General features: G+C 34.6%; 1 protein-coding gene across 1 annotated transcript; it reads left to right on the plus strand.

The window, feature by feature from the left end:
- Positions 1 to 11,692: 11,692 nt before the first annotated feature.
- LOC110650539 (uncharacterized) lies at positions 11,693 to 20,510 on the plus strand. The gene is made up of 7 exons (XM_021805546.2): positions 11,693 to 12,263; positions 13,525 to 13,624; positions 13,870 to 13,932; positions 15,401 to 15,515; positions 17,302 to 17,384; positions 19,166 to 19,227; positions 20,157 to 20,510. The coding sequence occupies exons 1-7, from the start codon at positions 12,073 to 12,075 to the stop codon at positions 20,263 to 20,265; spliced, it is 723 nt and encodes a 240-aa protein (XP_021661238.2). The 5' UTR covers positions 11,693 to 12,072; the 3' UTR covers positions 20,266 to 20,510.
- The last annotated feature ends 1,671 nt before the right edge of the window (positions 20,511 to 22,181 follow it).

Raw genomic sequence — 22,181 nt, forward strand, 5'->3', positions numbered from 1 at the left:
CTTACACAAGCTCAGTAAGTAAACTAACCAACATCAATTATATCATATTAAATACACTATCCAAATAGGTTTTCACATCATAAATATTTCATATAGGATGGACTTGTCACCAGTGACTCCCTGAATTCAATGTACCTGGCTCATACAGAGACTCATTAGGACTTTCATTTAACATATATATCCAATGTACCAAGCTCATATAGAGACTCCTCAGGACTTTCGCTTAAACTATGGTATGTGTCATGCACCAAAGGAATCTTAAAGATCTCCCCTTGGATTTTTATGGATTCATTACATTACATAATGTAGTCATAACGTGGGGGAAGTCAAAGGATCATCCATCATCCATCAATGCACCAACAATAAATATGTAAATATGCAGTATATTTGTGTTCTAGATACATACATCGTAAATAAATATGATGTGATGTATAAGAATGATCAGAAACTAAATTTAAAAAGTTTACATTTATTAAGGTTAGAATTACTCACCTCTTATAACTTATCAACCTCCTATCTTAAACGATAGCTATCTTCGGATCCTTAACCTTCTAGTCCCTTAAGCCCAATTCTATAAAATTGGACCCTAAAAAGTTATACAAGGTTCTAAAATTCTATACACATATTAAACATCTCATTCTAGGCCATTTTCCAGTGCTGATTGCGGTTATGAAACCTGAAAATTTTTCAAATTTTATGAGAAATTGCATGCTTCGACTGTCGAAACTATGATTTTTGACAGCTGAATCTGAGAATTTTCAAAATTTCTAAGTTGAAAACCTATAGATTCAAACTCTCCAAAAGCCACACACTCATTCCAAAGTTCCAAAATATAAATCAAATACATATACACATCTCTAGGACATATAACAACTTGAAATCATACTTAATTCCCATATACATTAACTAAAAACTCAAATCCTAGGTTTTCCCAAACTCAACATAACATAAACATGGATTTTTCTCAACCCATTAAAGGAAACTAGCCATTTAAGGTTCATAACACTTAAACATAACTAATCTACCAACAAAACATACAATTTCAGCATAAAATCACAAAATCCTAACTCTAACATGCATAAACTTATCAAAACTCATCTTAAACACAACATTACATGAAATAAAAGTTGTATAAACCTGTAACACCCCAAATTTTTAAATTTATTATTTTGTGAGTAATATTAATATTTTAATTTTATTTAAATTTTAGGAAATTATTTGAAAATTTTCGGATTTTAGAAATCGAGTTTGATTTTTCGAAACTATAAAACTTTAATGATTTTTAAAAATTAATTTAAAGACCACGTGGCAAAACTAAAAATATATTTGGAGTCTACGAATTTTTCTGAGTTTTCTAGAATTTTTTTGAAATTTTTGGGCCTCGTTTTCGGTCCCAAGGCAAAGTAAAAAATTCAAAATTTTGTATCATGAATCGAACCGATCGAATCGAACTGGACCGGATCGGACCAATCGAATCAGACCGACCCTTTTCTTTTTCTTCCTTCTTCTCCCTCGCGCTCCCGACCTCCCCTCCTTCCCTTCCCGTTTTCTCTCTCCTCCCTCACCCCCAGGCCGCGCCGCCGCCGCCTCCCCAGCCACCCCACCTCACTGGTGCGCCGCCCCACCACCTCCCCACGGAAGGTCGACGCTCCAGGCGGCCGAAAAATTCGCGCGAAGACCACCCGAAGCGCGCGCGCCGTTTCAGCTTCCCGGCCGAAATCCAGCCGATCCGGCCACCGATTGGGCTGGGTCTTGTGTCAAACACCATCTACACCTCGAGAGCTTTCCATAGACACCAAGAACACCAAAATCCATTGAGCAGTTTGTCTAATTTTTGTCCGGGAAGTTTTAGCCTATTTTGACTTTTGGGCTAGATTTCTCGCAAACCGTGAACCCCACGAGAAAACCGAGAGTATCAGAGCACTCCACTCGTCGAGAGCTTCGCGGCAGTATAAATTTCAAAATTTTTCAACACCGTTTTTCGGTGGGTCCCACGGAACTTCGTAATGTTTTTCCGAGCATTAAATGAGCTTAGAAAATTCCATAAAAATTTTATACTAACCCCCGTGTTGTAGGCTTCGTGTAGGTACCTTCAATTCGCGGAAATTCGACAGATGTCTGGGTCTGTGAATTTCTTGCCAGACAAACCGACTACCAAAAAAGTCTTGAAATTGGATTGGGATTTTGGCTACCCCACCATTGTCAGACGCCCCAAGCGCGTTTCCGAGATCAGAATCAGCATAGGTAAACCTGAACCTTGCTTTTTCGTAATTTTCTAGTACTTAAATGGGATTAAAAATTCATAAAATATTCGTGGTAGCTCAGAAAATTATGATTCTTTTTGCATTAGCTTTAGATAGTTATAGAGATTATGGTTAAAATTGATATTTTACTCTCTGAGTTGAACACTCACTCCTGTTCATTATTTTTCAGGCTACAGGAGGATTTTTATTGTAGTTAACCTGTTTTTTTCTCCTTCACAGGTTGTTTATTAATATTTGTGTAATTCTGTTAACTCCTAGAATTTCCGCATGTGTTAAAAATATTTATTTGTTTTGGGGACTGTAATATAATTGTCATGTTGGGCCTGTAAACTTATTATTATATGCATGTTTGTTGGACTGGATGAGGGAGCTGAGCTCCCATTTATTATTATGACATTTGAGTATGTGGAGGGTAAGCTGAGCTCTCCAATTGATTATATATTGTGTTTACAGATCGAGTGAATAAAAAACTCCCCGTTGAAAGGTCTACTTTATGGCCGGACTCTGTCCGGTTGAATTCTTGAAATTGGGCCCAAATGGGCCTTAGAGTTGGGTTAAGGAATAGTTAGGCTTACTACGGGCTTCGAGGGCTTTAGGCTGGCCCAGGTCCTAGTGCCGGTCTGGCCCATAGGTTGGGTCGTGACAATTGTGGTATCAGAGCTTAGGCTCCAGATTCATAGGGAATAATTGTCTAAAGTGTTGGAAAGAGTCTAATAGGAGTCACATGTGGAAAATAGGGTCCACATTTGTCTTGCATTGTCATCTTTGCTTCTAGTTTCTGCTTCATATATTATGTGTAAATATGAGTCTATAGAGTTATGTAACATGCCGTTTTGAAATTTTGTGGGCTAATGCTGCTGAATTTCAGGAAAATGCGTAGAAGCAGGAGAGCTGCCACTGCACCAGAACTAGATGTGCCTGACAAGGTGTCGGCAGAAGATGAGGCGCCTGCCTCGAGGAGGTGGGGTAGGAGGCCTAGAGCTGCTCAAGTAGAGGAGTAGCCACCACCAGTTCAGGAACAGTCTTTTATGGCACAAGGTCCCATGGACCCAATGGCAGCTACTCTAACTGGTTTGCAGAGAACCATCAATATGATAGCACAGTATATGGTCCACCCTCCACAGCAACAGCAGTCCACCGCACCAAGAGGGGAACCTTACAAACAGATAATCAATTTTAAGAAGTTGGTGCCTGGTACTTATGATGTGTCAGACGATGCATATCGGTTTTTGGATTCTTGCAGACAGGCAGGAACAGAGTTATAGTTGACTGATAGAAGACTTATAGAGTGTATGCAGCATATCATAGGCCTATGCCTAGACAATGGATGAATGACTACATATTACCTAGGGTGGAAGGTTTGTCTTGGACCCAGTTTGTGAAACTATTTATCAACCAGTTTGTACAAGAGAGTTTCAGAGATCAAAAGCAGTGGGCCTTTGAGGCCTTAAGGCAAAATGGCAGGTATTCTTTTAGTCTGTTCCTATGAGGCTCGTGTTTTGATAGATCCAGGTGCTACGCACTCATTTGTCTCCCCTGTGTTTGCCATGAGATTGGGTAGAAATCCTACAACTTTAGAATGCCCTTTGTCTGTAGCTACCCCACTTAGTGATAACATAGATGTAGACATGGTTTTTCCGGGTAGCCCAGTAGTAGTGGATGGAAAGATCCTCCCAACAGACTTGGTTCCTCTACTAGTAATGAATTTCGATGTAATCTTAGGAATGGATTGGTTGGCAACTCATTATGCTACTTTAGACTGCATGAACAAAAAGGTATATTTTCACATACCTGGTGTGGAAGAGTTTAGCTTTGATGGTGACAGAAGCGTGACTCCATATAATTTGGTGTCAGCAATTAGTGCTAGAAAAATGTTGAGGCGTGGATGTCAAGGGTATTTGGCATTGGTAAGAGATACATCTGTAGAAGGTATCAACATGGAAAATGTTCTTGTTGTTAGAGAATTCATGGATGTCTTCCCTGAGGAGCTTCCAAGGTTGCCACCAGGAAGGGAAATAGAGTTCTGCATTGATGTTGTGCCGGGTACAAGCCCCATATCAATGCCGCCTTACAGGATGGCACCAACAGAATTGAAAGAGCTAAAGGAGCAACTACAGGAGCTTTTGGACAAGGGTTTTATACGTCCGAGCACTTCACCCTGGGGCGCTCCTATTCTATTTGTGAGAAAGAAAGATGGGTCCTTGAGGTTGTGTATTGACTATAGACAGCTGAATAAGGTGACTGTGAAGAACAAGTATCCACTTCCTCGGATCGATGATCTGTTTGATCAGCTCCAAGGGGCTAGATTCTTTTCCAAGATAGACCTGCGATCAGGCTACCATCACTTGAGAATCAGGAATGAGGATGTGTCCAAAACAGCATTCAGGACAAGATATGGTCATTATGAGTTCTTGGTGATGTCTTTTGGACTCACTAATGCACCAGACCTTTATGGACTGATGAGCAGGTGTTGAGCCATTCTGGACCGTTTTGTCATCGTATTCATATATGACATTTTGGTATACTCTCGGACCGAGGAAGAACACGTGTGGCACTTAAGGATGGTGTTGCAGACTTTGAGGGAGCACCAGCTATATGCAAAATTTTCAAAATGTGAATTTTGGCTAAAAAGCATCTCATTCTTGGGACACGTGGTTTCTAGTAAAGGTATTCAAGTGGATCCCAAGAAAATTGAAGTCAGAATCGATTGGCTTAGGCCTACAATCCATCGAGGTGCGAAGTTTTCTGGGCCTAACTGGCTACTATAGGCGTTTTGTGCAGGATTTTTCCAGGATAGTAGCTCCCCTAATTAAGTTGACTCGGAAGAATGTTCCATTCATTTGGACAGATGACTGTGAGGAGAGTTCTAGAAGCTTAAGGAGTGTCTAACCACCGCCCCTGTATTGACACTACCTATGAGTGGTGAAGGATATACCGTGTACTGTGACACCTCCAGAGTTGGCTTAGAGTGTGTTTTGATGCAGAATGAAAAAGTAGTGGCTTATGCTTCAAGACAACTGAAGAGGCATGAGCAGAACTACCCCACCCATGATTTGGAAATAGCGACTGTAGTCTTTGTACTAAAGATCTGGAGACACTACTTGTATGGTGAAGTTTGCGAGATATACACCGATCACATGAGTTTGAAGTACATCTTCCAACAAAGGGATTTAAACTTGAGACAGAGGAGATGGATGGAGCTTCTGAAGGACTATGATTGCACCATCCAGTACCACCCTAGGAAGGCCAATGTAGTAGCAGATGCTTTGAGCAGAAAATCTCCTGGCAGCTTGGCGCACCTATTAGCAGAGAAGAGACCGTTGATTCAGGAAGTATATGAGTTGATGGATCAAGGTATAATCCTAGATCTTTCAGATGATGGGATATTGTTGGCTCATTTTTCAGTGAGACCAGACCTGCGAGATAGAGTCAGAGTTTCCCAGCACAGAGACCAATAATTGATGAAGATCATAGAAAGAGTACAGCAGGGTGAAGGTGGTGAGTTTGGATTTGCCAATGATGGCGCCCTAGTGCAAGTTTCTAGGATATGTGTGCCCAATGTGGACAATCTCAAAAATGAAATCATGCAAGAGGCACACTATACACTGTACAATGTCCACCCAGGCTCCACCAAAATGTACCATGATGTGAAAGATAGCTATTGGTGGAATGGCATAAAGAGAGACATAGCAAACTTCGTGTCCAAGTGCTTGACTTGTCAGAAGGTGAAGTTTGAACACTAGAGACCGTCAGGGAAGCTGCAAGAGCTCCCTATCTCATAATGGAAGTGGGAGATGATTACTATGGATTTTGTAACTGGGTTGCCTCGTACCACGCGAGGATATGATTCGATATTAGTAATTGTAGATCGCCTGACTAAATCAGTTCACTTCTTGCCTGTGAAGACTACATATTCTGTTGCACAGTACGCCCAGCTCTACATTCGAGAAATAGTCAGATTGCATGGAGTTCCTGCTTCTATAATATCTGACAGAGGGCCCCAGTTCACTTCTCAGTTTTGGAGGAAGTTGCAGGAGGCACTTGGCACACAGTTGAACTTTAGTACTGCTTTCCACCCTCAGACAGATGGACAGTATGAAAGGACAATCCAGACACTGGAAGACATGCTTCGCATGAGTGTTTTGGATTTTGGAGGTCAATGAGATGATCAGCTACCTTTGGTGGAGTTTGCCTATAACAACAGTTACTATTCCAGCATAGGGATGGTACCCTATGAGGCACTATATGGAAGCAAGTGTAGGTCTCCTCTGTGTTGGACGGAAATGGGAGAAGCAAAGGTGCATGATGTAGACCTAGTGCAGTATACTTCAGAGATAGTTCCTTTAATCAGGGAACGATTGAAAACAGCTTTCAATAGGCAGAAGAGTTATGCAAACCCCAGACGGAGGGATGTAGAGTTTGCAGTAGGCGACTATGTATTCCTTAAATTTTCTCCGATGAAGGGAGTCATGAGATTTGGAAAGAAAGGCAAGTTGGCACCTCGGTATATTGGACCTTTTGAGGTTATTGATAGAGTTGGAGCAGTTGCTTACTGGTTGGAGCTACCACCCAACCTTTCTCATGTTCATCCTGTATTTCACATCTCCATGCTCAGGAAATACATACCTGATCCTTCTCATGTGCTACAGCCGGATGTAGTAGAGCTGAAAGAAAACTTGACGTTTGAGGAGCAACCTGTAGCCATAGTGGACTACCAAGTGAGGCAGCTAAGATCAAAACAGATCCCTATGGTTAAGGTTTTATGGAGGAGTCAGTCAGTGGAAGAGTGCACCTGGGAATCAAAGCGGGACATGCGTAGCAAGTACCCTTATCTATTCAATGTATAATTCTGTACCTTATTCTGCCTTGTGTAAAAATTCGAGGACGAATTTTCTGTAAGGGGGGAAGAATGTAACACCCTAAATTTTTAAATTTATTATTTTGTGAGTAATATTAATGTTTTAATTTTATTTAAATTTTAGGAAATTATTTGAAATTTTTCGAATTTTAGAAATCGGATTTTATTTTCCGAAACTATAAAACTTTGATAATTTTTAAAAATTAATTTAAAGACCACGTGGCAAAACTAAAAATATATTTGGAGTCTACGAATTTTTCTGAGTTTTCTAGAATTTTTTCGAAATTTTTGGCCTAGTTTTTGGTCCCAAGGCAAAGTAAAAATTTAAAATTTTGTATCATGAATCGAATCGACCAAATCGAACTGGACTGGATCAGACCGATCGAATCAGACCGGCCCTTTTCTTTTTCTTCTTTCTTCTCCCTCGCGCTCCCGACCTCCCCTCCTTCCCTTCCCGTTTTCTCTCTCCTCCCTTACCCCCAGGCCGCGCCGCCGCCTCCCCAGCCACCCCACCTCACTGGCGCGCTGCCTCACCACCTCCCCACGGCCGGCCGACACTCCAGGCAGCCGGAAAATGCGCGTGAAGACCATCCGATGCGTGCACGCCGTTTCAGTTTCCCAGCCGAAATTCGGCCGATCCAGCCACCGATTGGGCTGGGTCTTGTGTCAAACACCATCTACACCTCGAGAGCTTTTCATAGACACCAAGAACACCAAAATCCATCGAGCGGTTTGTCCAATTTTTGTCCGGGAAGTTTTAGCCTATTTTGACTTTTGGGCTAGATTTCTCGCAAACCGTGAACCCCACGAGAAAACCGAGAGTACCAGAGCGCTCCACTCGTCGAGAGCTTCACGGCAGTATAAATTTCAAAATTTTTTGACACCGTTTTTCGGTGGGTCCCACGAAAATTCATAGTGTTTTTTCAAGCATTAAATGAGCTTAGAAAATTCCGTAAAAATTTTATATTAACCCTCGTATTGTGGGCTTCGTGTAGGTACTTTCAATTCGCGAAAATTCGACAGTTGTCCAGGTCTGTGAATTTCCGGCCAGACAGACCGGCTGCCAAAAAAGTCTTGGAATTGGATCGGGATTTTAGCTACCCCACTGTTATCAGACGCCCCGAGCGCGTTCCTGAGATCGGAATCGGCATAGGTAAACCCGAACCTTACTTTTTCGTAATTTTCTAGTACTTAAATGGGATTAAAAATCCATAAAATATTCGTGGTAGCTCAGAAAATTATGATTCTTTTTGCATTAGCTTTAGATAGTTATAGAGATTATGGTTAAAATTGATATTTTACTCTCTGAGTCGAACGCTCACTCCTGTTCATTATTTTTCAAGCTACAGGAGAATTTTTGTTGTGGTTAACCTGCTTTTCTCTTTCGCAAGTTGTTTATTAATGTTTGTGTAATTCTGTTAACTCCTAGAATTTTCGCATGTGTTATAAATATTTATTTATTTTGGGGACTGTAATATAATTATCATGTTGGGCCTGTAAACTTATTATTATATGCATGTTTGTTGGACTGGATAAGGGAGCTGAGCTCCCATTTATTATTATGACATTTGAGTATGTGGAGGGTGAGCTGAACTCTCTAATTGATTATATATTGTGTTTACAAGTCGGGTGAGTCAAAAACTCCCCGTTGAAAGGTCCACTTTATGGCCAGACTCTGTCCGGTTGAATTCTAGAAATTGGGCCCAAATGGGCCTTAGAGTTGGGTTAAGGAATAGTTAGGCTTACTACGGACCTCAGGGGCTTTAGGCTGGCCCAGGTCCTAGTGCTGGTCCGGCCCATAGGTTGGGTCGTGATAAAACCTAATTCCTTATCAACTTTCTTAGATCTACCTATTAGATCGACAAGAAAAGAATATTACCTCTTTTCTTGTAGCTTGAAAGTGAGAAAATCAAAACCCTAAAACTTGAATATATTCTCTCAAACTTTTAAATGGAAGAAACAACTTCCAGATAAACAACTTCCAGATCTTGAAAAAACCTAAGAAAATCTCTTTAAAAAGCTCATTGTATGCTCCAGTAGTTGAAAAAGAGATAAAAAGAGAAAATTCAAGTGTTTTTGACAGCAAAATGAGTTTTATACCCTCAAAGTCGAGGGACTTTCAGCTACTGGAAGCCTTAGTTCTGGTTGCCAGAGTCCATTCTGTCCAAGAAGAATATTTGAACAGGAAAAGGGACTTTGATTATTGAAAGTCTATTGTTCAGCTGCCGAAATTTCTTCTGCCAAAAATACATACTTAAAAACTTTTAGGAAATAAAATTTTTAAAATATTTTCATTTTTAAATATATTTTGAACACTTTAAACACACATAGACACCTCCTACCACTCTTCCCTTCATTCGCGAAATCTTCGAATTCGTCAGAATATTCTATCTACGACAGAAATTTCGATATCAAGAAATGGTGGATGTTATATTATTTAGATTATTAATTAAAAATATAAAATTAAACTTGTTTAAATATTATTCGAGTAATAATAATTAAATTTGAGATGAATTTGAGTAATTTAAAATAAATTTTAAATATGTTTAGAACAAATTTAAGTATTGAAAATAATAATTAAGTTCAGATTTCGCGACATCCTATCAATTATCATTTATAAGTAAGGTAAACACAACATAACAAAATTATTAACAAATTATAAATAAATTAACTTAATTTTGACATAAATACAAATATATTTAACCATAACTTCTTTTTTTTGTGTGCATTTACGTGCATATTTAAATTGCCTCCTCTATTTAATAGTTTTGACTTTTGTAATAATAATAATAATAATAATAATAATAATAATAATAATAATAATAATAATAATAATTATTATTATTATTATTATTATTATTATTATTGCTCACATTTTAAATAAAAAATTTAATTTAATTTAAATTAATTTATCATAATAAAAAAAAGAGAAAAAAAAACAAGTACATTTACAAATTTATCAGTTAATAAATTTATTAATTGAAAAGGTCATGGGTTGACCCAACAATGATTGATGAGCAGTGAAATTCCACATGATGAATGATGAAAGTCTACATTTGGCATATATTAAATTCAATCAAATCGTTACTATTTTTGTTTTGTTAGTTATATTCAATCTCAAAATCAATATTTTTTTTATTAATAATGTAATCTACTAAAAGACAAATTGAATCTAGCTGGCATTTATTACTTATTTGTTTAATTTAAAAGGAAAATATTATAATAATGTTTTAGTAGTTATGATTGAGATATAAAAAATTATATATATATATAATTATTATTTTCATATATTTTATTTGATAAATATATAAATATAATAATATATTATATTTTATTATCTAATGCAATAATATTATTCTATATTTTGTTAAACTATTAAAGAATAATTTAAACTAAATACTTAAAAAAAAAAGTATAAAAGAATAATTAAGAACAATTCAATGACTTTTTTTTTTAATTTTTACATTTTATAATTTAAATTTTATAAAAGCAAAACACAGCTTTTGGTTTAGTTTTACACCTCTTTTAATGCTAGGGAATTATCCATATTAGTTTACATAATAATTTTAATTTATATATATTTTTAATTTTAATATATAGAAATAATATAATATCTTAAATTTTTATTAATTATTATATATTTTATTTTTATTACATTATTGCTCAAACTTTTGAAAATATTTAAAATTTATCTATATATAATATAGATATAAATATATGTAATAAATATAAATTTATAAAAACATATATATGTTAATATATTATAACTTAACTTATAATAATAATTACTTATTATGATATTAAAAGAATAACTATTAAATAACTTATAACTTATATATATAATTAAAAAATTAATAATTTAATTACAATTTAAAATAATTAAATAATTAATTAAAAAATAAAAAAATAATAGAAAAAGTCACATGAAAATATAATAGAGAATGTCACATGATGATATTATAAAAAATAATATTATATATATGATAGCACAATAAGAATATCTTTTTACTTTATATAGATATACAGATATAAATTTATTATTTTTACTTTTATTAAAATATTATCTCTTTTATTTATATTGTACAGTGACATATAACTTTTAATTGAAAGAACGTTTCGACATTTTTACATTTAATAGTTATTTTAATAATTATTTTTTTATTAAATACTTCTATTTTAAATTATCATGTACATAATTAATCACTTAAGCTACTAAAATGCTTAGATAGCTAAAATTGCAAAAGGGAGTAGAAGAAATAAAAGTATTTGCTTTCACATCCAAATTGAAAACCCTTTATATAGATTTATCATTTTCATCTTTATTAAAATATTGATTCTCTTAATTATATTATATGATAACATAATATTTGTATTAATATTTTCAACCTCTAATTGATAAAATATTTTGATCAAAATATACTATTAAATTTATATTAATAATTATTTTTTTTCTAATTATTATTATTTTAAATTATTATATAAATGATTAATTTCTTAATAAAACAATTAATAAAAGAGCTAGAAGATACCACTAGCTAAAATTGCAAAAAAGAGTACGAGAAATAAAAGTATTTGCTTTCACTGTTTCACATCCAATATTGAAAACCTTTCACTTCGATTCCGTACACATCCACCTCTGTTTCTCAAATTTCGTTGTCAACAGCGAGCTCCCTTCAGTCTCATACACTGCATGTCTCTGTATCTTTCTATTTCTGTATATATTTCTATAAAAATCAACATCTCCTTTTCTGTTTCAAAATTGAAATCGAAACCCATCTTTTGATATATGTAAAACCCATCAAAACCATCTTCTTAATCACTGTTTCCCTCATTTTATGGCGGGAACCTCAGTACTGGAAGGAACCATTTCTAATCTTTGTGATTCTGTAATTTTTTGAATCTGGGTTTTGTGTCTGTAAATATAATTATACGGAATCTTTTGTTTCCTTGATGGCGAACCCGTCTGGTACGCATCATCAAGATGCCAATCATGCATCCTCTTCTTTCGGTGGAGCAAATCCCACTAACGGACATGGGAATTCAGGTCCTGAGAGTTCTGTTACAGCTTTGAAACATAACCCTGGTATCTCCACAGATTGGAGCCTGGAAGAGCAAGCAATTCTGGAGGATGGTTTAGCTAAGTAAGTTCCTTTCATTTTTAGTTTCTTCTTTTCTTGAATGGGTTCTTCCAATTTTTGTTGATTTTGTTTAGTTTTGTGTAGTTTTTATTGGGGCTTTGTTCCTTCTGTGGATTGGGTTCTTATAATCTTTGCTGAATTTTCATTTGTTGTTGAGTTCTGCAATATTGTTTGACATCCTGTATCTTGAGCGTGCAACTGAATTAATACCTAATGTATTGTTAACACATATATACATATATAAACTTCATATTTGAAAGTATAATTCTAAGTTTTTAACTTTGAAAAGATGTAAATACAAATAATGTAAATATTTGATGAATAATATGTAGAAATTAGATCATACTTTTGATAATTGAAATATAACAAAGTTGCTCAAAGAATCATATAAAAAATTGCAATATATACATGATAATTGTAGTGGCAAAAATAATAGTTATTATATATTTAAAAACTTAAAAAATCTAGAAATGATGTTAAAATAAACAAATGACAATGTTTTTATAAATTAAAAGGAAATGTTTCAATTGTAAAATTTTAAATCTATAAAATCATAAATAGTAGAATCGTAAACTCGCAAAATCGTGTTTTTTTAATATGATTTTACTATTTAAAATCGTGATTTTACGAGGATTTACTTGATTTTGATTTTACATATGTTTTGACTCGTTTTAGTGATTCTAATTCGTAAAATGGTACCAGTCAACTCGCGATTTTAACAACTATGCAACCACCCATGACAACTGTATTTTACCATTACTTCAAGCACCATGCGTGTCAAAATGAAGTTTGGGAGGTGTTGATGCTAGTGGTGGGGTTGGATCGTCATGGGTGTCCATGGATCAATTGGAAAATGGATTTGAAGGTCTGGTTCGAAAAAATTGAATAGAATTGGAACTAAGTTTGGCAATTGGGATAAAACTGCCAAAATTTGAGACTGTAGACAAAACAAAAAACATGAAAAGATTTGGCTTTTTTTGGTAATTAGGCCCTCCTTTTTTTTGGTTGAAAATCTCATTAGTTGGCCAACTTCACCCTTACATTCCACTAAGATCTGTGTTAGCTGAATGTTTGAAACTTTTGTATTTTGTTATTTGCTTTGCGTTGTAAATGAGATAAAAATTTATGCTGAAACCCTGGTGGGAATGTGATTATTTGCATTATTGTGTTGGTTGTTGCCCTAAAATTTAATTTCTATCAAACTAGTAAGGATATGCTATTAATTCATCTAAATGATGTATTTTTTCTTTTTGTTTCACTGCAGATATGCAGCAGAATCAAGCATAATACGTTATGCGAAAATAGCTTTGCAGCTGCAAAATAAGACAGTACGAGATGTTGCATTGCGCTGCAGATGGATGACTGTAAGTTGTCTTTGACTCATATACTGCTGCTAGAAGCCTTTAAACCTTTTTTAAATGATCATTATCGGAATTTGGTTCGTTAGATTCCCAAAACCTTCTGATTTGGTAGTTAAATAACTAGAAGCTTTCTATATTTTGATCCATTTAAGCTAATGAGGTGCCCATGAAATTATTGGGATTTAATGGGTGTTTGCATGTGTGTGATATATTTCCAGATCTACTAACTGATTCATTTCTTCGTCCAGAAAAAAGAAAATAGCAAGAGAAGGAAGGAAGATAATTTAGCAAGGAAGAATAAAGATAAAAAGGTAATTTCCTGTTATTTTCTGACTTGTGTTTGTTGTTAAGATTTTCTGTGTATACAGACATGGTTATTACTTTTGTCTTACGTTAATTACTAATCAACCATATGCAAATACAGCCAAGAATCATTAAAATCTCTTTCTCTCTCTATCTCGTACACGTATGCTTATGCAGACAATAAGGCAGGGAGTCTTATATGTCATTATGTGGTTCAGAAGAGGTGGTGATTCTGTATGTCTATATTCACATGGGAAGAATGTTAGATTATCTAGGGTATTTACATGATGCTAGCATTTCAAAATAATAGATACTTCTGTGTTGCTTGGAATGTTATCTTGTGCCCCTTCGTGATGTCTTGTTAAATTATATTTGCATGGAAGTAACTCTATAATCCGCAATTTGCTACTGTTTATTTATATTTACATTTAAATGTGTCTTATTTGCATAAATAAACCTGATAGGATATTCGAATGTTGTCAACAAAATGTCTCTTTGATGTTGCTGTGGTGTCAACAAATTCCTTTATTAGAGAGATAAAATCACATGATTCAGCGGGTATCTATCATTGTTATCTTTGTTCTTGCAGAACAACCTTGAAATTTGACTATTTAAAGTGCCCTTTATATTCTTTTTCTGCAAAGGCTCATGCAAAATAGTCCAAAAGTTAGATTCCTTTTGGCATCTCTCTCTCTTCAGTTTTTTATTAGCTGGAATTTGGTTACATCTTACATGGTTAATTTTAGTTTCATGCAGCCCTTCAACTTTGCATACAATCAAATCATTTTTTTTGGCATAGTTTCTGCTTTCATTATTTGCTTATTTTTGTTGGTTACTTAATGTTCCTGCATTATGATCTGGAGCGTCAACATGCTGGTTTGGACAGGATGTTGAGGTGTCTAGAGTCTTAAAATCCACCATCGGGCCTTAGTTGTTGACTAATACTGGCATACTTTCAATTTCAAACTTCATGCAGACATCTGCCATATGCAAGATGCAGTCTTTATCAGATAAATTGAGAAGTACATGCCATACTTTCAAACCTGATAGTTTGATATGGTTAGAGATATTAATTGGTAAAATATACATATGGAAGTTTAAATTATGCATTCTGAACATTTAGCAATACCACACATGCTTGGGAATTGGGATTGACTAAATTTTCATTTAATTGGATTTTTCTCCTTTTGTGGTGCTTGTTTTACTAGCTGTTATTTGTTTCTTAAGTGTTAAACAAACAGGAAATTGAGTCTTCCATTTGGAAATCCATGACACCTTCTGGTGTAACTAATTTTAATGTTGGGTCACCTGTGATTGCCAAACAATTTGTGGTCAGTGGTTTCATAAGGAATACCTTTTGGGACACATAGGGCACAGGGTGGACACAACACGTAGAAAGAATCTATATTATAAATGTGATAGTGATTTCTTGTGTTGATAGGTGCTTAGGCAATATCTTCTACTTTTGTTTCTCAGGAAAGAGTTGCTGATCCTTCAATGAAGGCATCTCACTTCATGGGCAGGCCTAACTTTCCTCCATATGCAACTCCAATGCTTCCAGTGGATTATGATGATGGCATTTCATACGAAGGTGAAGTTCTGTGCTCCTGCAACGGAAGCTTTTTGTTCTTGATATTATTTGCAAAATTGACTAAAGATTTGGATTTTTCATTCATTAAAATATGATCGTTTAAAACTAAGTTTAACATGCTCTCAAAGGTAGTTAAAAAGAAAAAAGTTTTTAATAGTTTAATTCTACTGCTGTGCTGGATGAATTATCAAACGCTATCAAAGTCTTATTGTAATCAATGGTGTCCTAAGTTGTTATGATATTTTTATTATTAGATTTTCTTTTGATTTCTTATTGATACTTTTAAACTAATAACTCAACATTGTGAATGTAATAATTGGGTGATTGGAAGAATTCGATGCATAATTATGATATAAATTCATGTGGGGCATTGGTAATGTAGATTTTGCTTACCTTTCCCTGTATTTCTAGGTAAGTGCTCATGTGCAGCTACTTGTATTTCTTGAATCATTTGTGCCTTAGGCTATATATATGTAATTTCCATTTTATGAATGTTTCTGGCTAGTCTACCATAGCATACATATGAAGTTATTCATTTTTTATTTCATGGCCAATATGTGAACTTTTGCTCTTTGGAACTTTTGATTTCATGGCAATAAAACTATGGCATCACTTAAGGAAACTTCAATTGAAAACCAGTTTGGATGCCTATGTGGGCCATTTTGATAATTCATGCCTGTTTAGAGCCAAAGTTTCATTTCTGATAACTGATATAATATCAATACTGTATAAAACATGCAATCATTGATTGACCATGTCATCTTGTTGTTCAGATGGAATTAATGATGAACTCTCTTTTATCTTAAACAGACACAAATGGAAAAGTATTTTCAAGTAGGAAGATTTCAACATACAACTTTTCTGGATACATATTACAAAGACATTTGAGAAGTTTTCTGGATTAATTATCTGAAGTTAAAGAACCTTCTATACATAGTTTATTTATGGGTTGAGTTCTATCCCTCTCTAAGTATTCTAAATTAAGTGATTGTGGTCCATAAAAACCCTAGGGTATGGTCGAATTGATGAATGGAGCTAGAGTTTAAGGAGATATCAAGTATGCAGATCCTGTTTTGCAGTTTCTGTTAAATGGTTAAATGGTCTATAATGAAGACACCATAGATGTCTTGAGATGAAATAGTCTAGTAAAAGTTAACCAGGCTACTTTATGTGTGCATTTTTGCGGGTATGTATCTCTTGTGTTGAGATAAATTAATTGTGAGTTGCCAATTTCTGCCTGTCACCTAAAACAGGTTGTGTCAGTGTTGCTGTTTTGTGATTCTAAATGAATTGATGGAAGGAGATGATTCATCCTCACTTGCCTTCATCATATCAAGCAACTTATATTAAGTTATATTTATGATAATTTAACAGATGAATGTCATGTCATTAATGGGGCTCAAGATCAAAAGGAAGAATTTTGTGATGGGTAATTGTGGAAATTCATAATGCTAAAAAAAACTTTTCTTGGCTAGTTTTTGGAGCGAGGTCAGAAATTTATTGGATATTTGTCAGTTTATGGTAAGACTAGGTCTGATCAGATTCCCAAATTAGAATTCACATTGGGTGTTGCCATCTATAATATATATATACATATATGTATACATATACATATGCATATGTGTGTATATATATTAATAAAAGGTTGTATCATTTGTAGGTGAAGGCTTAATTATTTTGGCTCCTTCCCTCCTCCAGTTCTATAAATCTTAATAATATCTTCTATGATATTGCTATGCTATGAGATCTTCTATGCTACTGATAAGCTACAGTTTGCTGCTTGCAGCCATTGGTGGTATTACAGGGGAGCTTCTTGAGCAAAATGCAAAGGTCTTCAATCAAATATCTGCTAATCTTTCTACTATGCAGGTGAATACCTATGTATGATCTCATCATTTCCACTTTGAGTTTAGTTTGGTAAGCATCATTGCACTAATTCCAAAATCTCTGGCTTTGCATATCATTTGTGCATTGGTGATTACTATCTGGTTTCCTTTTGGAAGGTTGTGATGCACCTTTTGCATATGATGGATGAAACTCATGGTATACATTTGGTATATCTCAAAAGATCTTATGCATCTCTCTCTCTCTCTCTCTCTCTCTCTCTATACACACACACACACACACATACATATATATAACCAAGCCAAGAAATCATAGATGTAGCCAGTCTTTATGTACAAGATTTCTATATACATTATCTATTTAAATAACCTTAAAAAAAGAAAAAAAAAAAAACCCTTGCCTTCGAGTTTTCCCTTTAATGATGGGCCAAAGGCCTGTATATGCCCCTACAGTTTAGTTCAAAAGTCAATGTAGCCCTCCATTTTTATTCACAGTCAATTAAGCCTTACACAATTCAAATTCACCCTAGTAAGTCTAAAATTAACGGTGTTGACTAACAGCATTAAAAGATTTAGTAAAGAAGATAGTTAATGAGTAAAATATTATTTTTATGTTTTAATAATTAAAAATATTTTTTAAAAATTATAAGAAATTCTTAATCATTTACAAAACCTGCAAAAAAAATGAACATAATATCTGCTTTTCCTTCTTATCTTCTTCATCAACACCAAATTCACCACCTCCAATATCAAAATTTCTCCTCTAACCCTTACAAACATCCATAATCAAAAGCTTCTTCACTGCAAATTTTCCCTGCAAACTTTTCTAGGGTCTAAACTCTTCTGAAACATATCTTTGCTCTCTCTAGAAGAAACCATTTTCAGGTTTTACAAACAACTCTCAAATTCGTAAATCTTTAAGAGATCTCAACTTTTGTAGTTACTGGGTTCTTATTATTTCAACTTCTTGTTCCTGATTAGATTTGTTGAGGATCGTTTTAGTTTCCAAAAGCTAAGACCATAACTTTTTTTTTTCCCCTTTTAACATTTTGATATTGGTATGGTTTTTGATGGTTTGTGGGTAGTTTAGTGGGGCATTGTTAAGGTGCAGTGAATAGTGTATTCAGTAAACAGATACTTGCAGGCAAGCTTTTAGGGGTAAGCAATTATTAATTTATTTGTTATAGATTAAGTGAAGGTGGTCATTGATGCGGTGGTTTTAGTTGAGATCCATGAGGAGGGCATGTATGAGCTAAAGTTGGTTTTGAAGAAAATGGCAATAATGATGGGGAAAAAGAAACCCAGATTTGTTTTTGAGTTGATTATTATTTTTTAAAATTTATTTTTGGTAATTGATTGAATTGAGCGTCCATTTTTGTCGCATGAGCACGTAACTGAAATTGGGTTTAATTGAGCCAAAATTGAAATAAAAGGGGCCTAAAATATAGTTGAATTTTGAAGGGTTCAATTGACTGTAAATAAAAATAGAGGGCTAATTTGACTATTGTATTAAATTTTAAGGGCCAATTTTGAGCCTTTGGTCTAAATGATGTTTGTGGTGCTGCTTCTTAAATCTTAATTTCTATATATAAATGAAATATCCTTTTGACACTAATTTTTGTCAATATTGTGATATTTAAAAGCCCATGAGACCAAATACAATAAGAAGCATTTTTTATGTGCTCATTGTTTTGGTGCTCTGAAAAGCCTTTGCTGCTATTTGAGTGGTGATAACTTTATTCTTGTTTTTTATCCTGCTTCATGCATGCCGTGTAGCTGTCAAACTGAAGGCCTTTTTCTTTTCAGCTGCAGGAAAACATCAGTCTCCTTTGCCAAACTCGTGACAACATTCTCAAGATTATGAGCGAGTATGTTGCAACTTGTGCCCTTGATTTCTTATCATGTAATTTTTATGAGTGCTTAAGGCATTTTATTTCTTTGCTATGTTCTTTGCCTGGGTGTTTATTAAATGTCAGTGTTCACTGATGTGTGTGACTTTTAGATGCTTGTTCATATATGAGTGACTTCTAAATGATTAATCACTTTCTATTGTACCTTTTGTTTGTTAAGACTTCTAAATGATCATGAATTGAGCATGAATTCATTTAATATGGAGAACAACCTAAGCTTACTCTTTTTTGAGCATGCGAGCTGAAGCTTTGGTTGAGTGGCCTTTAAATATGCGGATGTTTTCTAGCTATATCTGTATTTGAACTGTTAAGATTACATGTTGCATCTCTTAGTAAAAGAGTTTCTGCTCAAGAGGTGATTATAGATACAATTAATGCCAGTGGATTGTGGTTATCTATCTATTTGAACTTTCATATACATGTTATTGCCATTATTGGTAGCATTCAGTGAAGAGCTTCTCAGCAATATGGAACCTGCATCACTTCCCAAACATTCAAATTTACACCAATGAGTTATGGATGCATTATTTGGACAGTTGAAAACTGCTACTTTCAAGTTGTGTCTGAAGGCTTAACAGAGGCCTGTGAGCTTAGTGAGTTGCTGTCAAGCAGATCCAATCTATTGGGTTCAAGTGAGGCTTGAGCCTTTAACACTGGTACCTTGTATCCAAGCAGAGTCAACATACCAGTAACTGGTCTTGGCCTTATTACAGTGCCTGTTGTGGGTGCAGTGAAGCAAACAAACATTCTTATTGAGAATCTGCTTCATTCAGCCAAAAACCACATATTTGCTTGTGCTTTATTTCGCTAAGTTCAAGGCATTTGACTTTTTTGAGACTTGGCTTAATTTTCATGAATAGAACTCATCTGTTCCTTTTAATTTGCAGGTTGAATGATATGCCTGATGTAATGAAGCAGATGCCACCTCTTCCAGTCAAGTTAAATGAAGAGTTGGGTCGCACCATCCTGCCCCGCCCGAATCTGCCCATGAAATGATCATCCAGCCTTGGATGCAAACATCAACTCATCTGCTGATGATGGGAATAACTGACAGCCGGTTGACCTTTGATTATGCATTGGAAAATGCCATTAGTTCATCGTTCTGTAAATTGTAGTGGCTTTTGTTTTTGCCCTCTTCATTATAGTTTACTTTCAAGAAGTAGTTTGTACCACAGAAAGTGATTTGGTTTCTATGTAGAAATAGCGAATGAAGAGTAAAAAATAGAGCATAGTTTCATTAATCTTTGTTTCTATGCATGGCTTGTGCTTTTATTTGCTGATTACTTTTCTTGGGAAATAATCTATTCTTAGGATACCAATCCATGACATGATACCACTTGAGAAGTCTACATCATGGAGCTTTCAGGAGGGAAAAGGTGGGATAGGATGATTTTTCTATCATCTTTTCTCATTCTGCTTGATGCTGGTAGGGCAGGTTCTTTTATATTGTCTTGAACAAGCTCATAATCTTTTATTATGGTGATATTTTAATTGAAGTATTGTTGCTGTTTATGACTGGTTTTTCTATTGGAGATTATGTGGTATAAAAACTTTTTTATTTTGTAGAAGTTGATGAGTTTTAACTTTTCGTGAAACTTATAAGAACTCTCTACTATCTTGGCATTTTTTTTTTGGCTTTTCTAGGCTTGTTCGGTAATATTAGCTGTTCTAGTAATTGTTAACTATTTTGATAGCTGTTAGATATTAGTTGTTTCGATAATGATCTAAATTATAAGTGTTCGGTAAAAATAGTTGTTGGATTAACTGTTAAATGTGAAAATAGTGATATCATTTTATTGATTCTAATTAATACGCTCTCTCTACAAGCTAAAAGGAGTAAATTTTCATGAGTCACTTTCTTAATCTCTAAATACTAATATAAAAATTACGTAATTATGATTAAAATACTAAATGCTATTTTAAAAGTAGTAGTTGTGTAAAACTCATTGTCATTTTGTGACTATCCTCGAGTTGTTTATAATTCAAAGAGTATAAATGAAATAAATGAAATGAGCCTTAAAAGATTGACTCAAAAGACGATGGAAAAGAAGTAGTTGGTTGTAATTTTGAAGTTTGATATGTATCTACGGCATTGGTAATGGAAGTTCTCATTGTTTTATACGGTTAAAAGGTGATTCTCTACTCGAAGTATTTCATATTTGTGGGCTTTTAGAAGGATTCATGCATATAGTTTTACTCTTGCTTTTATAATTGAAAGGATTGTTTCATTAGTTCAAACTTGTGATGTTAGCCTTAGATTTTTACAATTTTATTTGCATGAAAATGATATTAAAAATGAACCTAGATGGTCTTTAATCATAAATAAACGAAAAAAATAAAAAAACATAGTATAGGCTTTTCATTTGTTGGCAGCATTCAAGTGTTGATGAAGTATGTAAAAAGGATTCGTAAATCCATTAACTTAAGATTTTGGGTTTGATGTGGTGTTAAGTCCATAAGCATATTTTCTTCATAAAAAACTCATCAAGAAAGATTTTTTTTAGGCATTTTGAGCCCTCTGAATCTAATAAGTGGTATCAAGCTGTTGGCTTGGCGGAAACGGGCATGGAGATGGTGGTTAGTGACTCCTACGGTGCCTCCACAAGTTGATGAAAGAGTGATAATTGGTGGAGTGGCATGCTCATGGTAGGTTTGATGGTATTTTGGTAATGCTGTAATATTCGAGTTAAGAAGAAAGTTTTCGCTCGAAAGGGTGAACGCTTAGTAAGTCCAATTTGGAAGTAATTCATAGTTAAAAGGAAGATTGTTGAAAATATTCAGGTGCTAAAATTTTTACGTTAGAGAGACAGAATGAGTGAAAGACGTATAAATAGAAATAACTTATAAATCCATTGAGTTACGATTTTAAGTTTGATGTGGTGTTAAGTACAAGGGTGTATTCTTTTATAAGG

This window comes from Hevea brasiliensis, chromosome 1 (assembly GCF_030052815.1).
Source record: "Hevea brasiliensis isolate MT/VB/25A 57/8 chromosome 1, ASM3005281v1, whole genome shotgun sequence".
NCBI classification, from domain to species: Eukaryota; Viridiplantae; Streptophyta; class Magnoliopsida; order Malpighiales; family Euphorbiaceae; genus Hevea; species Hevea brasiliensis.

Coding starts and splice junctions, on each gene's coding strand:
- LOC110650539 (XM_021805546.2), top strand. CDS start 12,073: ATGGCGAACCCGTCTGGTACGCATCATCAAGATGCCAATCATGCATCC. Junction 13,625..13,869: donor TGCGCTGCAGATGGATGACT/GTAAGTTGTCTT, acceptor TTCTTCGTCCAG/AAAAAAGAAAATAGCAAGAG. Junction 13,933..15,400: donor GGAAGAATAAAGATAAAAAG/GTAATTTCCTGT, acceptor TTTGTTTCTCAG/GAAAGAGTTGCTGATCCTTC.